At 47.6% G+C, this 20892-nt stretch overlaps 1 protein-coding gene across 1 annotated transcript in view; it reads right to left on the bottom strand.

The window, feature by feature from the left end:
* Window positions 1-20475, bottom strand: part of LOC146177238 (uncharacterized) — a 51343-nt gene extending 30868 nt beyond the window's left edge. The window contains exons 1-2 of the mRNA XM_084581110.1: window positions 20234-20475; window positions 16579-16726 (exon numbers count right to left, since the gene is read on the bottom strand). Of these exons, the coding sequence (XP_084437236.1) occupies window positions 16579-16726; window positions 20234-20324 (239 nt within the window). The 5' untranslated portion in view covers window positions 20325-20475. The remainder of the gene's footprint in view (window positions 1-16578; window positions 16727-20233) is intronic.
* Window positions 20476-20892: the final 417 nt, after the last annotated feature.

The raw sequence follows: 20892 nt of genomic DNA, 5'->3' as shown, positions 1-20892 counted from the left end.
TTGTGCTTGTACTATCGGCGTCTGAATGAGGTCAAGCAGAAAGATGCATACCCCTTCCCGAGAATAGACGAGATTGTTTTCAATCTCGGCGGCGCTAAGTTCTTTTCAATACTTGACGCAAGCAAGGGATACCTGCAGGTTGAAATGCGACCAGGCGTTGAGTACCAAAGGGGCGTTTTCACGTCACATAGGATTTTTCCACTTCATGAGAATGCCCTTTGGATTGTGAGGCGCTCCGAGCACATTCCCTAGGCTGATGGACCACGTACTCGGCGATGCCCAATGGCATCGCGCCCTCGCCTACCTGGACGATGTGGTAGTCTATTCCCACACATTCGAGGAACACCTCGATCCCCTCAGAGACGTTCCGGGAAAGCTCAGGTCCGCTGGCCTCACGCACAATCCCGCAAAGGCCCAGAGATGCCAGGTTCAGGTGAGCCTTCTTGGATATCGAATTGAACGGGGCCAGTTGTCTCCTGATACAGGGAAACTTTTGGTGATTCTCGAGGTTCCTACGCCTACCGTAGTCAGCGCTGTTTGCCGATATCTTGGTATGGTTAGATGCTACCGACAGTTCATTCCTAGCTGTGTTCAACTGCAAGCGCCCTTGCTACAATTGCTAAGAAAGTCTTCCAGTTGGGAATGAGGAAATGAGCAGGAAAGGAGCTTTCGCCAGCTCTCGCACGCTATCGCTGCTGTACCTGACCTAAACAAACCATTCGTTATCCAGACCGATGCCTGTTATATCGGAGTGGGAGCTGTACTCCTTCAGATGGATGGAGATCAGCTGCGACGAGTGTCCTTTGCGAGTCATGCGCAATTACTCAGCGACGGAAAAGGAATACTTGGCCGCCGACTACATGGCCTTAACATGGCTGAAACGCCTGCGCGAGCCCAGCAGTAGGCTTGCGCGGTAGGCCCTGACACTACAACGCTTAGAGTTCGAAGTGCGCTACCTAAACGAGACTGCCAATGCAGTCGCTGACGTGCTGTCAGGGGCGCCGGTCACTGACACCCATCCGGCAGGCGAAGACGAGGAGGAGACGGAAGGGCAGCTGCGTCCCCCTCTGCGGAGGGAGCGCGCAGCGGGGAGTTCCTCGCCTGCGGATCCCCAAAAGCATGTGCGCTTTGTGGGAGCAGTGGTCCCCCTCGAAGTTGCGCTCAGCAGAGAAGAGCTTCTCAGGGCTCAGCAGGAAGATTCGTACTGTCAGGAGGTAATCAATTGCCTTATGAAGAGACGGATGCTCCGACAACTCAGGCAAATTGCGCTGTGAAGCCACTGGCAGAGTTGTTGGCACTAACTCTAGTGCAGCTGGCATTGCTACGAGTGAGTTGGAAAACTTCCAGCTGGACCATGAAGGAGCTTTGCTAAAATACGTGCCAGAAAAAGAAGCCTCCAGTGAGCGCTTTAAAGTCGTGATTCCGTGCTAACTGCGCCGCGCCGCTACGAGGCACTATCACGACGTCGACGGTCACGGGCGCGCCCCAAACACATGGAAGCTTTGTCGGTTCGCTTCCTGGCCCGTAATGAAGGCTGACGTATGTCGATACGTGCGAACATGCCACATCTGCCAAGAGAGAAAGCTTCGAGGAGGAAAGCCACATCGCTTACTCCAGCCCATCATAAGCACAAAGCCATGGGAGATCCTGGCATACGATTTTAATGGGGCTGCTGCCGCGCAGCAGAAGGGGGTACAAATACGTTCTTGTCGTTACATGTCATTTCAGTGCTTTCGCTGTGCTGTACCCGCTGAGGAAAGCTACTGCCCGGGTGATCTTGGGAAAGCTGTCGGAGGTGTTTGTTCGTTTTGTCTTTTCAGAGCGACTAATAACCGACAGCGCCACGCATTTCACGTCGAAGGTGCTTCGGGATACGCGCGCCAATGGGAGTACGGCAGCAGAAAACCACGTGCTATCATACCCAGTCCAACGTGAACGAGCGCCGCAGTCGGGACATCAAGCCGCTCCTGGGCGCATATGCGCGGTCGCATAATGATTGGGATGAGCACTTGGACGCCATATCCTTCGCTCTGCGCACGAGTGTAAATCGCTCTACCAGCTTCACGCCGGCTTTTATCTTGTTATGCAAGGAGCTGAACACGCCAACGGGCACGGTCCAGACCCATAGGTCGGACGATGTCCGCAAAGTCGAGAGCAATGTCGACGACTACGCACGGTGATTGCGAGAGCGTTTGGACAATGCCATTGAGGAGGCGAGCCGCAGATGTGAGAAGGCAAGGGAAAGCCAGAAGGCGAGCTACGACAAAGCCTATAACACCTTGAGTTCCAGTTAGGAGACATGATTATGAGGCGAAATCATGTTCTCAGCGACGCATCTGCAGGATTCGCAGCCAACCTTGCGCCCGCATGAGTCTCGAGAGTTTTTAATCGCAGAGAAACAGTCAAGGCAGGTTTACCGAATGAAAGGCCCGAAGTTAGGCCGAATAAGCGAACCCATTCACGTGGAATAGCTGAAGCAGTATTTCCAGAGAGATGCTGTGGAAGCCAAAACGCCCCTCGTTCAGTAGAGCGCAGAGGCGGGCAATGCCGAGGCCAGTCTCTACCGGCATCGCTATAACACCCGCAGCCAGCGAAATCGTTGAGATCGCATGCGTGAGAGCGCGCATGCAGGCCCTAAACGCGGTCCCTGCTTGCACAATTCGCATCTGAGCTGTTGATGCAGGAAATGCAGACGAGCGAGTTCGCGCGCGAGCAAATGCAAGGGAATTCAGTCCTTTCCGCTATGTTACAGTGCGGAAGGTAGAAGAAGTCGCCTAATGTCAACCGCAAGGGCACGAGAAGTCTCGTGTTTATCCTGCGCGTGTCGATACATAAGCCAGCGACGTTCCTGTACGCGAAGCCTGTGTTGAGCACGTTCAGAGGGACCTAGCCCGCCGACTGGCCTTATTTATGACACCGGCACTCGGGGCGCATGGGCCACGCTGTCTGCGTTCAGATGGCGGGCAACGGTGAAGGTGATGTTCAGTCTACCACTCCAATGGCTTCGTAGGCATACAGTGGTCCCCAGAATAGCTCAAATTGGAGCTCGTTCTTGGAGCAGCTCGCATTTGAGCTCGAATAACTCACGAACTGGAGGGCGACGAGATACCAGCCCACACTGACCTCTCCCGCCGCCGTCTGGGCTTTCCCGGACTCGAGTACGCCTGTTCAACCCTGGCTGGCGAAGGTGAATGAGCCCTGCCTCCTGCCCTGGTTGACAATCCCAGGGCGTCGACCATGATTCCAGCTTTCTAACTTCGCGCCTTCACCCCGGCAGCAGCGACCACGGTCCCAGATGCAGAGCCTGAATCTCCGGGGTACAACCTAGTGTCCAGCGGCAGGGAACTACCGAGGAACCAGACCACGGAGCATACCAACAGCACTAAAGGGTAGAAGCGACGCGGGCTTTCACTCTTTCTCTACCGTCCCAAGCAATACTATTCAGGGTATTCCGCCTATATCCCTCAAGCTAGACACCCATTCGATTCCACTAGTATCCAAAATCCGTGTGCTGGGTCTATGTATGTATGTATGTATGTATGTATGTATGTATGTATGTATGTATGTATGTATGTATGTATGTATGTATGTATGTATGTATGTATGTATGTATGTATGTATGTATGTATGTATGTATGTATGTATGTATGTATGTATGTATGTATGTATGTATGTATGTATGTATGTATGTATGTATGTATGTATGTATGTATGTATGTATGTATGTATGTATGTATGTATGTATGTATGTATGTATGTATGTATGTATGTATGTATGTATGTATGTATGTACGTATGTATGTACGTACGTACGTACGTATGTATGTATGTACGTATGTATGTATGTATAACTTAATTAAGGAGAGGGCAAATGACGGGCTAAATCATCGTGACGCTGGCACAACCTCATTTGGCCCGTTTGTGATGGGATTGGAGGCTTGTGCTTTTCGAGCGCACCCCAGGCATGCTGGACGGCCCATAGTTGAATGTCCTTGTCTGTATTTTGCACAGCACTTTGAAGTTCCGGCGGGTATGTCCTGGATGCAGCTTCGGTCGGGAACCTGGCACAGTCCCACATGATGTGCCATTGGTCCGCCAGACCCACTTGACATGCACTGCTCATATCACGCGTGCAGATGTCTGGGTGGAGGACGTGTAGCACTGCCGGGGCTAGGAGTGACCCGGTTTGCATTTGCCTTAGGATGATCGCCTTCTCCCGACTAAGTGCCAGGTGAGGCGGCGGCATTGTCCGTCGAGCTAGGCGGTAAAATTTAGTCACTTCCTCGTAACTGGTCATTCGGTCTTTTGTTTCGAACCACCACTCGGAACGGTCCGCTTCAGGGGCGCGGAAGGTAAGCGCTCGCGCCGCCGAATGGGCCGTATCGTTGTGATTCGGTGAGGATGCACAATCTCCCGCGTGTGCCGGGACCCATTTGATGCGGATAGCGTTGCCGCGGTGTTGGAGCCGGAGCTTACTGATGATGGCGGCCGCCGGCGCGCACACTCGCCCCTTAGCAAAGCTGCACACAGCGTTCCTCGAGTCGCTGAGCAGGGTGCGACACTCGGCCTCCGAGATCGCCAGAGCGATGGCAACTTCCTCGGCGTTTGTGGCGTCCGTGCACCGCACGCTCGCTGTCGTCTTGATGCCGGTAGCCTCCGCCACTGCCACGAATCCTGCTCGCTTGTATTCCGCTGCGTCCACGTACCGGGCGTGCGGGTCCTGGGCGTGTTGCTCGACGAGGACTTTGACTCGCGCCTGCCGCCGTTCTTGGTTGTACTCGGGGTGCATGTTTTTTCGGATGGGGTCCACGGGAATGTGGGCCCACGCCTCATCGCTTATCTGGCACGCTTGTCGACTGGGAGCTCTGGGATTGTAACCCAGGGACGTCAGTATACTGCGGCCTGTCTTGGTGGTAGAGAGGCGCTCCATTTGCGCAGTGAGCTGCGCCTCGGCTATTTTTCTAAGGTGTTATGGACGCCGAGCTGCAGGAACCGAGCCGTACTCGTGGTCCCCATTAATCCCAGCGCCGTCTTGTAAACCCATCTGATCAGCGTGTTTATTTTGGTCCTGTCAGTGGCCAGCCGGTTGAGGTAGTCCGCAACGTAGGCGATGTGACTGATCACGAACGACTGGACGAGCCACACAAGGCTGTCTTCACGCATGCCTGCCCGTCGTGTCAAGACTCGGTGTATATGCCGGATAGAGTCCATTGCTTTGGTGGTAATTTTGTTGATGGTCTCGTTCTTGCGGCCGCTCTTGTTTAGTAGCAGGCCCAGGAATCTGAGCTTGGGAACTTCGGTGATGCGCTGCCCCGTTTCAGTCACGATCTTTATGTGATTGCACTCCCGAGGGGGAGCGCGTTTCTGTCCCGGTTGTAATGGTGTGAGGACGAACAGTTCGGATTTGGCGGGTGAGCACACTAGGCCTGTTCCGTCAAGGTGTTGCTCGATGGCAGTAACAGCCTCTTGGAGCTGCTGCTCAATGCTGGGGTCGGTGCCGCCTGCCGCCCACAGGGTAATGTCGTCGACGTATATCGTATGCCGGACGGCGGTCCTTTTAGTGCCCTCGCTAACGCGATCATGACAAGGTTGAAGAGCAACGGCGAGATAACTGAACTTTGCGGGGTACCCGTGCTACCGAGCTTGTGTTCGGGGAACTTAAGGTCTCCGGCGTGCAGAAGCCTTGCATGTAATTGTAGCCCGCTACCCGCATGTTGAGTCTCGATACTTGTTCTAATACGGCTGAGTGTTTGACTTTGTCAAATGCGCTTTGTAAATCAAGTCCCAGAATTTTGCTGTCTTGTGTCTTGTCGATTATTTCTTGCTTGAGTTGTAGCATGGCGTCTTGAGTGCTGAGTCTGCGCCTGAAGCTGATAATTGTGTCCGGATATAGGTCTTCCTTTTCCAGGTACTCCTGCCACCGGTTGGCAACCATGTGCTCTAGCACTACACTTTCGGGGAACTTAGAGAGGCTACTTTAACGGCACAAATATCAGTCCTATCCAACTCGGCGGCTAGCCGCACTTTATTATCTCACCTAAACCTTATCCCAGTTTACATCCGAATGATGGTGTCCCCCTTTCTCCTAACCTCCGCTCTAACCTCATCATACCGCCCATCCCTAAAAACATGCACCCTGAGCTAGACCAGGGCCGCACAATAGCCAGGGCTCACGCCCTTCACAGACAATATAGCGAGGACAAAGAGGTGGTCTACATGAACGCAGCCGAATATACGTCAGGCTCCCGTGTGGTCCTGGCTGCAGCCAACAATCCACAACAAAGGCAGAGGAGACAGCCATTGCGCTTGCTCTCATCTCTACATCTGCCACAAAAATTATCTCTGACTCCAAATCTGCAATTCCAAATTATGCCAATGCCTATTTATCCCGCAGCGCTCCTCAAAATATTACGCTTCTGGCAGCCCCGGCACCCCGTGAGCCTCATCTGGATGCCAGCACATGCTGGTCTTCCTGGCAACGAGGAGGTTGATTTCCTAGCCAGAGGTCTTACTTTCCAGGCTAGAGGAATGGAGCTCCCTCTACAGGCCGAGGAGCGCCTGCTCTCCCTCCGTGATATTCTCTTGTATTACCGGGACAAACGAAGGGAATATACACCCTCCGCCCCTTCTCTCACCATAGCGCAGTCCGTACACTGGCGACACTTGCAGACTCGCACTGCTCCATACCCTACACTTCTACATTCCCAATACCCAGACCAGTTTTCCTCATCATGCAGACGCTGCTGCAAACCAGGACACTTCCTGCACATCCTTTTTACATGCCCCACCTTTCTTCATCCCCCATGATCGAACGTCGCAGAGTCCTACTGGGAGTCTCTCATAAAAGGCACCTCAAGTCAAGACCAACGCAAGATCATTCCCAGTGCTATGAGGAAGATTGGTCTTTAAGGACTTTGTTTTACCTTATAAGGGTGTCTCCCGTGTATTAAGGGAGCACACAAGTACCATGCAAGGGGCTTCGCCCCCAATGTTTGTTGCAATGGCAATAAAATGTTTCTACCACCACCGCTCCCCTGGCTACGCCGTGGCGGCGAGGAGGGAGCGCGGCCTCTCCTCTCCATATTGCGTGCCAGCCTCCTTCCCCCTCTATGTCATGACTGCTGTGGCGAGGGGGCGCGCGCCCTGTATGTTGGCTGGGTGTGGTTCTGGGCATACGGGAGTGAGTGAGTTAGTGAGTGAGTGAGTGAGTGAGTGAGTGAGTGAGTGAGTGAGTGAGTGCGCGTGTTGTGTGTGCATTGAGAGGAGAGCGGACCGGGCGGGTGGAGAGAGTGGATGCGTCCACGAAGCCAGTACGGCCCCAGCCTTTGCATGATCGCGCGCGCGGCCAAGGAAGACCTATAAACTGTTAACCCTTTGGTCCTCGGTGTTCGTTTTGTTCATTGGAGCCACCACTGCAGTGCAGTCTGAGCTACCGGAGCGGCATTTGGCTCCGAGAGCGGAGCCGCAGCCCCATAGAGGATCCCACAATGTATATGTATATATATATGTGTGTGTGTGTGTGTGTGTGTGTGTGTGTGTGTGTGTGTGTGTGTGTGTGTGTGTGTGTGTGTGTGTGTGTGTGTGTGTGTGTGTGTGTGTGTGTGTGTGTGTGTGTGTGTGTGTGTGTGTGTGTGTGTGTGTGTGTGTGTGTGTGTGTGTGTGTGTACATACACATACACATACACATACATACATATATCACTACTTTCAATGCCTCTGGTGAAAGAAAAATATTGCGGCAAAAGAAACGCCAAGCGTTTTGTTAGCATTACTACTATGTTCACTCTTCAACATGTATCTTCCACAAGTTTGTAATGCATAAGCGACAAAACCTGTAACCAAGGACATATATAAAGGGGAGTGAAGACTTCTTAAGCGTACGTGCTACTCTTATTACTTTGCGCTTGACAATAATTAGTTTCATAGACCCGGTGTGGCACAAAGTGGAGAAGGTATCAAGATCAGATTGAAGAGTGTATGAGTGTGTGACTACATCAAAGGGGCTAGATATCGATACGGATCAGAAAGGAGAAAGAAGCGGGGAGTGGCGCGTGCAGCTGCGCTCAATTTAGGCCCGCAATATTTCATTAAACATCTCACGGTCATCGAACATCATGTCTCGGTCCTCTGTTCTCCTGTTTTCATAGGGTCGCCGTCCCGTAACATTTGGTTGGAGGTGCTCCAGACCCCTCATCCTAGTCTTGAGCTTCGGCGCCCTGTGTCTTCTTTTGTCGTCGGCGAAATGTTAGGAGACATCCCATGGCTGGTCCCCGGCCTGCTAGACCCAACAAGACCTTGCCGTTCCTCCGCCCCTTCCTCAGCCTTGACCACAAGACACGACGGAGGAGACTGACCCGAGACGCTACCTACACGACCATAATACAGCGAGAACAGAACCATGCTACCCTACTGACCCGATTTGCCGACCTGAGACCCTAAAGACCCAAGACGCCACCCCACATGAACACAAGACCCCTGCCTATACCATGCGGTTCGTGCCTGAGCCTCGGCCATCGGACCTTGAAGACCAGTGGTCTGAAAGCATCTTGGGCAGGCTTCATCCGAGGATCATCGTGGCAGCAAGCAGTTGTCTTCTTACTTCTTCCTCTTCTTCGTGAGCCGTCCAGTCACGCCCATCGACATGTCATGAAGTCGTAAACATCGGCCAACTTTCTCGTCCACGATCGGGACGATCGCTTGATGCTCTCGGGCAGGGTTACGGACCTGAAAGAAGGAAGAAGCGGGCAGTGGCGCGAGAAGGGGCGCTCGCGCCAGGCGCACATTTCATTAAACGGCTTCTTATGGTCATAGAACATCATCTCTCAGTCATTTGTCCTGTTTTCATTGGCTGGCCGCCCTTTAACAATATTTTGACATAGTACACAATCATGGATAGGATGTCCGGTTTGTGAGCCACTGACAGTCGGTACATGTAGTACGAAGAGGAGATAACCGATGGTCGCTTAGGGCATCAAACTTGATTCCAAGGGAAGGAAGGCATAGAAAGTGCGGCAGAAAGTTAGGTGCGCGGATGAGGTTAAGAAGTTGCCAGGGGTCAAGTGGATGCGGCTAGCGCAGGACCGAGTTATTTTGAGGAATATGGAAGAGGACTTCGCCCTGCAGTGGGAATGTTCAGGCTGATGATGATGATGACGATGATTGTGGTGGGATTGGTGGTGATGGGATACGGAAGTTCTTTAATATTAATTAGGAAGACAGAAGATCTAGTACAAAACCTTAAGTAACGCCGGATGTTGCGGAACATACGGTGAGTCACATTCCTCCTAAAAGCACTCGATCCACTTCATAAGATTAGCATCAACATTAATAAACTATGCTTGGTAACTAGAAGTTGCTGTGCCTCAGTATAACTGCGTTTGCAATAATAATAACTGAAAATTCAAATCTGAAATGACGGAGAATTCAATGTGGAAAGTGAATCATTTTCAAAAGCGAAAAGTTGCGTTTAACAGGCTAATTGGGTGCGAAGAAACAGCTAAATCAGTGATGAAAGATTTAGATTAGGCTAGGATAGATTGTGTTCAAGTAAGGTGCATGAAATGAACTTTAATGAAATCGGTTTATAGTTGTGGGGGGCTGTCGACACTACCATATAAATGTACAGGAACCACTATTCCCGCCTTACATTCGTTTTGTAAAATAGCACTCTATAATGACTGCAGAACGTCATGCGAAAAATATAATTGATGAGTAAGTTTGGGTGCTGTTTCAAACCTATTTGGGTAATATCATGTCGAGCAGCTGAAAATTAAATTTTCGCGGCCTCTATTTGATCAGGCATGCCTACCCAGTTGATGAGAACAGGATCCATCTGTAAATAGTCGTGCGAACAAAGAGGAAGAAAGGTTCTTGGTAAAGCATATGAAAAAGAAGATGAGAAGATGTTACCATGAAGGATACAACAGTGTTTATTCAAAAACAAATTCTTCGTCATTCTTCAAGAAATATCTTTGAATTCATGCATGCTAATCACGTTCCAAAACGTTTGTGGCAAGGAAGACTGGTGTGAAACTAATTGTATTTAGTACTGAAGAGAGCGTTTTTATAGTCGGCCGCACTGGACTGGTAAGCCGTCATTTCTCTTTAAATGTTCACATTTTTGTAAGAATAAACATGATTCTTATTTTCCTATTTGATAACGTTCTGAGTCTACGTTAAGCCTGGGCGAGCGCCTAATGCCAAATATACGCTGAAGATAAATATATTTATCAATGAGCGCCACGATCTTCTAAATAGCATTGAGTTTTGAAGCACTGCTAATTCCCAGAATTATGGCAAAAATGCATCAACGAACATTTCAAGACATAAATAAATATTTGGAATTCTGATTTCCCGTAGTCTCGGATTATTTTTTGGACCGTTTGGAAAGGCGGGGCAAGGGTGATTGCATAGTGCCGTGCATTGTTAAGGGGTCACTGGCATCTAGCAGTAGAGTTGTGGAGGTGTCAGAATCAGGATAGTTCGTGAGCACAAAATCCAGCACATTTGCCTATCAAGAGAAGGAGGGAGGGGGGGGGGGGGGGGGACTCGAGTTAGTTCCTCTAGGAGCTGAGATAGGTTAAATGTGGAACAGAGGTCAATGAAAGCCAAAACACACAGACGATTTAGCAGCTACGACGGTGTAGGCATGAATTTGCTGAATTCATGGGAAATTGAATTTTTCCATAAATGCTTATTTGGTTATCTAGACACAACTTTTTTCGTACAGTCATAACGTTCCTCCCACAATAGCACTCAAACCCAATACCACCGTGGTGGTTTAAAGCAGTTTCTCAAACTGGAGTCCGTGGAACTCTTGTGGTCCGCCGACTCTCCAGGGACTTTTGGAAAAACAAACGCACATTGAGACACGGACTGACAAAAAAATGACGACAACGCACTGTCTTCGACTGTTTTTTTTTTTTTGTTTTTTTTTCTTTTTTGCTGAGAAACACGGCATATATCGGAAAACTGAGCTGGGAAGGATGGAGAACAGCTTCTAGGTTTGCAAGCGACAGAAGGGTAACATAGGTGAAAAAGACACGAGATAATAATGCTGTACCAGGGAACAAACAAAATTGAAGGACAGAGAAGAGATTTAGGCGGATAAGTGGTAAACGAGGAACAAATAACAATAGGCAATGACAACATGAAAGTAAAATGCAATAAATTATTTAAAAAGGCCATTAAAAGCTGAAATAAAATAAGGTGCAGTAAGATAGTGATAAAGCCGGTAAAAGCCCTTGAGAGCAGAAGGACGAAAATAGCAAATTCCAAAAGGGGCCAATAACAGCTAAAAGCCAAATTCAGCAATCCTAAACTATAAAACTTCGAGGTTGGGCGACCGAATTACTATAACTGTACCTGGCTAAAATTCCCGTTTTGTTAGAACTATCTAGGGTGTGCTTACACAGTCTTTGCCCAGCTTACAGTGTGGGCGGCTTCTCTGATTTCACGTGGTATATGATGCGCACTTCTCGCAGTGAGAGTGCATTCATGGAGAAAGGGCTAACAGCAACGGGAGGTGCAGTTTAGGCAGTGGACCCCCAAGTTTCTTTCTACACTGTTGAGAGAATTATTGGCATGCTCCATAATACGCTCATTGAGGCAACTCTCGGTTTTCCCTTGAACTTGCCCCCGCTCAATGCAAATTTATAGACCTCTGGGACCCCAAAAGGTATGCGAATCAATTTATGAAGGTTCGTGGAGGCCGTGCATCACCCCTCCCCAGACACAGATACACACACAGACAAACAGTCACAAAAAAATTATGGCTTGGCTAGAAAGGGTCACAGCCGACTTTAGTTTCTCAAAGCGAAAGAAGCGTGAGATATAAGTGTGGAAACAGAGAGTGCGCGAGTGAGACAGGCAGTGAGGAAGCGTCTACGCCGTCTTCCGATGCCGGCACCGCTGAAATTTGAGCTATGACTGCGCTACTGTTAGGAATGGGAAATTTCCGGAAACTGTGAAGGCTTGAAAAAAACTAAGAAAAACGTTTTTTTTTTTTTTTTCGCGAATTAAAAATAAAATTAAATACGCGTTGTATCTGATATTCAGGCTGTACAGCTAGATTGAAATAGCAAATCATATTTTTTCCTCGCTTGTAGCTGCTCGTACATATGTTTCGGTACGTTTACTTGGTGAAATAAAAAAATGAGTGACACTTTTTGTTGTCCTCGGAGGCTGCTGCCATACGTGTCGCAGCCTCTACTGCCGCATGTGAGATGAACTCGTGAGATTTTGGACCTGCGCACAGCAAGAGCAGGATAGGCTCAAGTGGCGTAGAGTACAGAAGCTGGTGTTTCTTAGCTCTAAATTAGAGCTTGAAGTCTCACGAAGCGACGAAAATGGTTGCAGCAGCAATTCGCAGCAGGGCAAGTGAACAAAGGTCTGGCCTTGTTTCCGTGGCTATTTTTCTCGTTTTTGTTATTTGCCTGTATGCGTTTAGTTGGAAATAGTTTTTTATTCTATATTGCATTTTTTGCAGTCGATCATGTGGCAGTGAGGTCTGACCACGTTCTTGTTTTTTCTCCTTCTTGTCATGGTTTGTTTTAGTCGTTTTATATTCCAGTGAGTTTGACTGTTTGACTTTTTATAACATTTTTCCTTCCATTAAAGATGTTGCCAAATGTACAGGCGACATTTCTGTCTGTTTCTCTAGTTTATTTATCTGTGCACACCCATGCGCTTTCTTCATGCAAATTTCAATGTGCATATGAACGTTTGCCATGTTTACCTCCAAATCAATTGCAAGAAAACTATATTTTCAAGGTCGCAGCAAGCATAAAATAAACATTTCTTGAAATGCACGCGAGTCTGTCAAAAAGTTTAATACCCTCAAACCAAAACAACCGACGCCGACTCACTTCCGCGATGAGTAGACAAATCGCGTCCGTAGGATTTCGGAATGAGAGTTCGGCGATTGCAGCGAGTGAATGCTGACGTTTTAGTGAATGCAGATTGCAATAGAGTGTATTTCAGGCCAGAGTACCGCGAAGTCTGCGATTGTGTAACTTACAGGAGGTGCATGCAATTAGCGACAACGTCGAAGTAAATCGATCTGCCCAGTAACACTGAAAGCGGCCGACATCTGCAGTTTTTAGTGGCACGCGTACACAGGTTACGTCACTTTAACTAAAACACTCGCTGCACTAGCTTCTACGCGAACACTTCACAGAAGGCTTTGACATCAACTCTTGGTTATATTGCTTGTAGTAGACTCAATAAGCAGGGAGCGCCAGTCGCACAAAGCCATTGAGCTTCCTGGGGGTGCGGTCGCATACATTGTCCTTACTGGCAGATTTGTCGTGCTGTGAAAAGCTAGTGATGCTGCTTTCGGCACAGCGCGTCCAGGATCTAGAATATCAAGACAGCGCAGCTGGCATTCATGTAAACAGCAATATTCGTTCGTACACAGCTGGTAAACAACCACAGCTGCGAGCTGCAGTCGTCGCCGCAGGCGCGTTACTGGAAAATACCTCGACACGAGGGAACTGCTCAATACTGTATCATCATCCTGAAGCTCTGGTTTCGCGAATTAACCAGAAATTTTGAAAACAAGTGGCAGAAAAAACCTTGAAGCAGAGATTGAAGTAAACGTCACTAGAACTGTAGCACGTGGCTAATGGAGGGGGCAAGGGAAAACGGCTGGAGGTATTGGTTGCCACTGACAGCAGGACATCGTGCCGGCATGCAGGCAGACCGCCGCCCCACTGCTCCTATCTCGACAACGAGGTGCCACCGATGAAGCCATACGCTGGCGCCGTACGGCACAGTAGTGCGACAAAGGCAAAGACAGCACAAAAAATGAGCTTGCTGATGATCTGACAAACCATATAGACTGAGGAAATCGGTTATCATGCCTTTAGCGTATCGGTCACGCTTGGGGTGTCGAATATGGTGCACGGTGGTATTTCGATTACGCTGTGTACGTTTTACGGTCGGAGAGAACAGAGGGCAGGCAGGAGACAAGTAAATATCGTTCTGATTCGCCTAATAAGCTACAAGTATAAAAACAACGGTATAAATTTAATATACAACAGGCTTTAGAGGCGCCGTTATTACGCCGGGCGTAAACTGCTATGAGGCATATTCATATCATCAGCGTGGTCCTTTTCTCCCCTGCAATTGCCTAATTGAGAGCACATCCTGACGTCACCCAATACGGCAATCGCAAGACATTTCAAACGGTTAGGTGCAACTGCAGCTCGTAATATGACGGCGGCTGGCAGCTCCGGAAGCGACTCGCTGCCCATCAGTGCACAGCTGCGCCTCTAGCAGCCATTGCTGACCCTATATGAAGCTCTGGCGGCGTTTCGGGACCTGAAAGGGCGTGGAAGGACTCTGGCGAATTTTAAGGGCATTGCGGATAGCAGAGAGATCCTCCTAAGTCCGCCTACTACCTGCAATGGATAATAGGTGCAAAAATAGGTAATTATAGAGCACGATATTGGAGAGAGTAGAAATACCAGAGTAGGTACAAGAGGCAATGGGCGCCTTAGGGGTTTCGGAATGTGGCGGGAACCATGGCATTTGCCCACCAGAAGGGTGGCTTCCACGCGGGAAAGACCCAGAGAATGGTTACAGTGGGAACTGTGCCATTGAAAGACTGAGTTATAACAACAACAGCATAAGGGACAACCACAGGATTACAAGAAGCAGGAGGGGAATACCATAAAAGTAGACTTTATGGCAGGAGCATAGGAATGGTACAGTACTAGGGCGAGAATGAAACGCGGAGAAGGGGGTTCGGTTTGAGAAAAAGAGAGAAGAGCAGGGGCGGAAGAGGGAAAGGCGGAAACGTTAAGTAGAAAATTGAGGGGTGTACGGCGGGGACAGCGAGAGGGTTCGAGCTCAGATCACGTCATATGATGCATATTTTGGCGAAATATGAGCGCGCAGAAATGAAACGTGCCAACGCCGTTCGAGAAGAGATCAACGGGACGTGCCGACTGATCCTCTTGCTATAATCCCTTCGCGTAACTCATGGATAGGCCCCGCCTTGCAGAAGAAACAGGACGCTGTTCCGACATCCGAAAAACACCTGCCATTTCTCAGCTCATAAGCCGCATTTTCAAAATCCAAGATCAGGGAAATGAATGACAGCTGAAGTGTACTTATGCATATGAGAAAGTAAAGAGTAGTTTTAAGTGTCCAGCCGTATGCATGTCTCTCAATTTATTTATCTCAGTACAAAGAAAAACCGTAATGCCTGAGGAAATGCACTCATGTTTCGCATTCATGTGCGTCGTAATTGTCTGCCAATCTGTTCGCAACACCGGCGATCACAACAGCTACCCTGGCTTTGCAGCCGCGTTCACGCCGGCTTTGCTCGCTGCCGGCTATGTCCGCAGGCCACTGTGGTAACCAATGTTTCGAAACCCGTATTGCTACTTGAGCACGCGGAAGAAGAGATCTACCGAATTCGCTTGAGGCTCAGCAAAACTTTATACTTAATTAGTTGAATATAAAGACAACACACTTTCAAGCCCAAACAATCTTCCGTTGCTCTGCATGCACTTTAGCCAGAGGTTGGGGTGGATCTCCCAGAGATTTCGCTATTGCGTTTCATTTTCTAACGTGAAAAAAAAAATTGCGTCAGAAGTATTAACATCGGATAAAAGGCGTGGCATGCCTAATCTTGAAACATCTTGATTGGTCGTTACTGTTCTGACGTCACCAGAGCACGTGACATGGCCGTGTTGCTGATTGGTCGACAGGGAGCGTGACATCACGCGAATAGGTCTCATTTGTGAGTTGATAGGGGCGCTATCGCACAACATGGGAGGGCTTGGTAGCAGTTGGTAGCAGCCTTTTGTTGCAGGCAGCCATATCTGGATGCCTACGCGTATCATATGGCAACTAACCAAGTCAGAATGAAAGCAACGTGTATTTACTGTAGGCATATAGGTCTCTGCAAGCGGATAATGAGACCATGAATGCACGATGCGAAGCGTAGTGTGTCGGCGGGATCTTGAAGTGGCTCAGTGCATGCGACAAACAGCAATAACCGAGAAGGAGAGGCACGCGAAGAGCTGCTCATACGCTGTCGACTCTAAATATATCCTCTGGTTTCTTCTCTCACTCCAAAGCATCATCTGAAGAGGGCAGGCCTCGGCTCGAAACACGACATAAAATACTCAGAGTGTCACTGGGGCATTCATTGTTTCTTCTTTTGGACGTTGGCTTGCTGAAAAAACTGTATGATGGAATAAGCACATCAAGGATTTACACTGGAATGTCATAAACATCCTAGATTATATATGAAGGTGGACATTTTGTATGACACTCCATAATAAACCGTGTATCATGTATTGCCTCCTCCAACATTTTCCAGCGAGCCGTTTACGGATTTGTGCACGGGTAGTGTAAGGGCTTTACCACTGCTAGATATTGCCTAAAGATTATGAACTAACAAGGAAGCGAAGACAGCGATGATTCACTTTGTTTAAGCATATCTTAACTGGACGCCTGGGACGGGTACCTTAGCTAGTGAACTAAAAGAAGTGGCAGCTTTCTCTTAGTTCGTTTTTATTATTATGCGCTTGCCCTCTAGATTTTCGGCAACAGGATACATACCTGCAGACCTTCGTGTAGGCGCCACTGTCCAAACTGCCGTCGCCCTTCGGAAAAAGTTTCTGGTTGTCCAGAACCGACGAGTACTGGCTGTAGCACTTGAATATCCCTTCTTGCGTGCACTCTGTCAAATTTAAAGGCCGTCGTGTAGCTGAAATGCAAGAAAATATCTTATTATAAGCTCTAAATGCTTCTGACATTGTGCGCTGCCAAAAGCGTGCGCCTGTGTGCGCGCATTTCCGCTTTGCTGAATTCGCCGCATCCAAGAACGAACTTTTTCTCTCTTGAGTAATATTTATCATTTCTTGCGTGAACACCGCATTTGCATTTGTTGTGAGTTGAGATAGAGCTTGTTATCCCTGGTCTGTCTTAAAATCCTTGGGTGAATAAAGACTTGTGCTCAGATAATAAATATTATTCATTTTGGAGGCCACTTTTGCTCTGAATGGAATTTTCCATCATGATGCAGAAATTTGTCGAAACAATTGATTTACAGTAGGTTGCTACTTCCGGAAAGTTTGTAATCTCTTGGGAAAACTCATTATGTTATCTGAGATGGGAACCATAGTTTTAATAATACCTCAGAACGACACACTTTAAACCATCCACAGCAAAAATTCTACTTTTGAGTTGTTTCAGTCTTTTTATGCCATTATGCGTCATTTATTAGTGAGAAGCAACCTTAAAACCCTTGTTTGCCTTTTCCACTTTCATACCAAAAACCAAAAGAATTGATTGCGCATATACTTCTCTAGAACATTAAGCATTCCTTAAAAATAGGTTTTCAAGTCGATACTGTTCAAAGAAACCTTTATGCTTAATTGTTTCCACGGTATGCTTATCACTTCCTGCTAACCTCGGGAAATATTTTTAATTTTAAATGAATGACCACATTTATTGGCGTTTTTTATTGTTATCACTTTATCATAGTAGGAAAATTAGGCCGTCTTTCACTCTATTAAAAAAAGTGAAAGTGGTTTTCTTTTAAAATAGCCTTGCAAAAGGTCATCACATGAAAATCGACGACAAAAATGTGTCCCAAACATATTGTTTTGGACTGTAACTTATGCGAGCTCTGAATAAATTGTTTAGCTCGTATACTATTCGGGGATATTGTCCTTCACGTAACTGGGAAGAACGACCTTTACTGCTTATGTTGTACCATTTCGATTAGCGCAATTTCAGAAATATATTCTCCTCTATCAGGTGCGTTAAAGGAAAACCCTAAACAGTCTTCTTCTACGCGAATACACTGGAACGGAATTCTGGTTCATTCAAACTGCCTTTCAGGGATTTTTGGCTTTGTATCAAGAACATAAAATCCATAGGTAAACCTCTACGGAGTTTTGATGACACATCGCCCCTTTACAGACACTTCGAAAGATTATTTGTAAAATTGAGAAATTCTGCTTGTGCCAGAAAAGCTATGTAATGCCGCCAGTGTTATGATGCTTTACACATGTCGGCATGCCACCAATGTGCTAGACAAGTGGGAGCATAGTTCAATTAATATACATTTCTCCGCAGCTGTTTCGTACCATGGCGTAGGGCCCTTCACGGTGCTAAGGAAATTAGAACTATCGAATGCCAAGCGCAAGAGTTAAGGGAATTTTCCTTGCGGAATAAAAAAAATATACTCTAGCTGGCTTAAAAGTCTGAATGAATCAAACAATGAATCAACTTTTGTAATATATTTCCACCGAGCAGTTCGCTACCTGACTGAAAAAAAGGGAAACGTTTAACCCCGCTTAACCTAAGTAATCAGGTAGAAAGCTTGAAAGTTAAGCCTGGTAAAGCTTGGCTAAACATGATTGTTGCTTGATGGCAACGACTGACATTTAGCCAAGCTTTACCGGCCTTAACGTTAAAGCTTTCGCTTTAATTAGTTAGGAGGCACGTTTCGCTCAAACCGCCTTTCTTCGTCCCTGAATGGCAGCCTTTCGGCGAGCTACATCCACTTGATGATCGGATTCGGCCTGTCGTCTTCGCAACCTCTGAAGGCCTGTCGCCTGGAGCCCCCCCCCCCCCCCCCCCCCCTATTACTGCTGCCGTTAAATTGTCGTGTGCTGTTGGAATATATTGGCATCACTAAGAGGCCACGGAGGCTCTCTAAGCAGAGCGAGTGCCATGGCTCCAGCGCCGCTACGATTGAGTGAAGTCATGGTTGTCACGTGACAATGCAGAGGCGAGCACGCGGTTACCTCGGTTTCGGCGGCGGCTGAGTGACGTGATGGCTGCCACGGGGTTTCTCCTCGGTTCAAGAACAAACACCCGCACACGGCGAAAAGGCAACCGAGGTTAGTTGAAAAGCTGTCGCTTTTAGAAAGTTCTGTATGGCAATAACTCGGCCCAAGCTTTCTCACACTCTCATAAAAATTGCATATAGGCTGTTAGCCGATGCCTTCCTGACCAAACTTCAGCAAAATCCTTTCCAGATCCTCATTTTTTACATCAAAGTAAGATGCTGATGGTAGTAAGCTGTCCAAAGCGTTCGCAAGTAAATTCATCTTCTTTTGCAGGAATAAATTTTTACGTTGCATGAGTGCGTCCGATATTAAATTTATAGCAAAGCACTAACGGAACCGTCCATGGTGACCTACTTGATTTCCATTCCTTGGCCTAGTCCGCAAACGAAAGATTGTCAAATCTAAAGACATTTCTGCTTTTGATGCAGGGAAGTTTCTATATATTTAATAGAAACTGATTAACGCTCGATAAAGCTTTATCCTCAGTTATGCTTTCATTAAGTCAAGGGGATTGGTACGAAACTTATAAATAAATAACCCCCCATTTTGCTCCAGTTCCCGCGTATTGTTGAACCCACACTTAAGGTCTTTTAACTGAGCCAAATAAAAACTTTTCTCAATATTACTTTTTGTCAAATGGAGAGACAGGGCATGAGCGTAGTATTTTTAAAGTGAATTTGTAAAGCACTATTTTCTGCCTCGCTCACCTGCTTGCAAACCCAATGGTGACTTCCCAAGTCTCGACATGCCAGTCTTTCTTCATCATCTTTTTCAAGTTTTTGCCTCGACGAAAGGCTCCGTGCATACCTCTACACAAACCTCCTACTGCCACCTATTTCGGCACTCCCCGCGGCACGCTAAAGAAATTTTCGCCTCAACGCACTTGTCATTCATAATATGTTGCCGCACGTTAATCTTAACCTGACTCCACCGTTTTTTCTCTTCATATTTTTTGGGTGGGCCTGCCCGGAGCATTCGCATGTGTAAATATATCTGTGCTGTCCTGTTAGAACTTGGTCTCTTCTCAATGTTCAGGTTATAAGGCAGTGTTTCTGCCAAGATTGATCACCACACTCGCATGTTTTACGCGACAACGCTTATCCTGCTCACATTCAGTTCTGGCCTTTCTTATTTACCTCCTTGACACTGTCATTTAGCCCTGGTATCTCTAACTGTCCGCTTAGATCTTCTATCAAAGTGCCGGTCGCGCCTTGAAACACCTGCGTGAAGACAGAATCACGCACTATGTACAGCAATCTTTCATAGAGGACTGCTCTATCTGAGTCGTTCACTGTAAATAAACCTCTAAGAAGCAGTTATTCGTCAATATCATCTGCTGCGTAACAGTGAAATATTTGGCAGCGTTATTGACGCACGTCCCTGCTTAGCTCTTCTAATTTAAAAGCACTCACCCTCTTCATAAGCGTTGGCAGCTTGGATGTTCTCCACGAACTTAGAAATGAAAGCTGCTGCTCCTAACACAATGAAGTATGGGGATAACATGTTTTTGTTAAGCAAACGGAAAACACTACAAGCCTTTTTAGCACAGAGAGCTATATACCCTGCCAGAGCACTCCTTGAATGTCGGAGTGATGTGAACAAACTACACCCCGAAGGACACGACACTATCGTTCCAATTGCACGCTGGGTTCGCTTTACGCCCCCTTCCTTATATACAAGCTTCCTCTTGGCCCTTCAGCCATTGCTTCCTTATTTGTGAACGCCAGCCAGATCCGGTGGAATCGGCCTGGCACGGCCTTGTCTATCCTTCTTTCCTACCGTTCCACATCGGGTAGTCTAGAGTTTTCTTCATTAACACAGCATTTAATAATTCCTACATCGACAATTACAGCACAAAAGAAGGCAATTGGGTCATAAAAGAGTGTCGCCTTCGATAGATTGTTACAAGCTAAAACGAAAGATCTGAACGAAACCACAATGCATGGCATTCTACGTTCTAACCGACAACAAAACCCATACTACCCAATGCACATAAATAGAAATACTGGAAATTAAGGAAGCTAGCGTGTTGCAATGAAAAGGGAGCAAAATAATGAATACCAATCATATC

Source organism: Amblyomma maculatum, chromosome 10 (genome assembly GCF_055883805.1).
Source record: "Amblyomma maculatum isolate TAMU_Amacu chromosome 10, ASM5588380v1, whole genome shotgun sequence".
Taxonomy (NCBI): domain Eukaryota; kingdom Metazoa; phylum Arthropoda; class Arachnida; order Ixodida; family Ixodidae; genus Amblyomma; species Amblyomma maculatum.
Note: the sequence above shows the minus strand (reverse complement) of the source record. Positions and strands in the feature narration are given on the sequence as shown.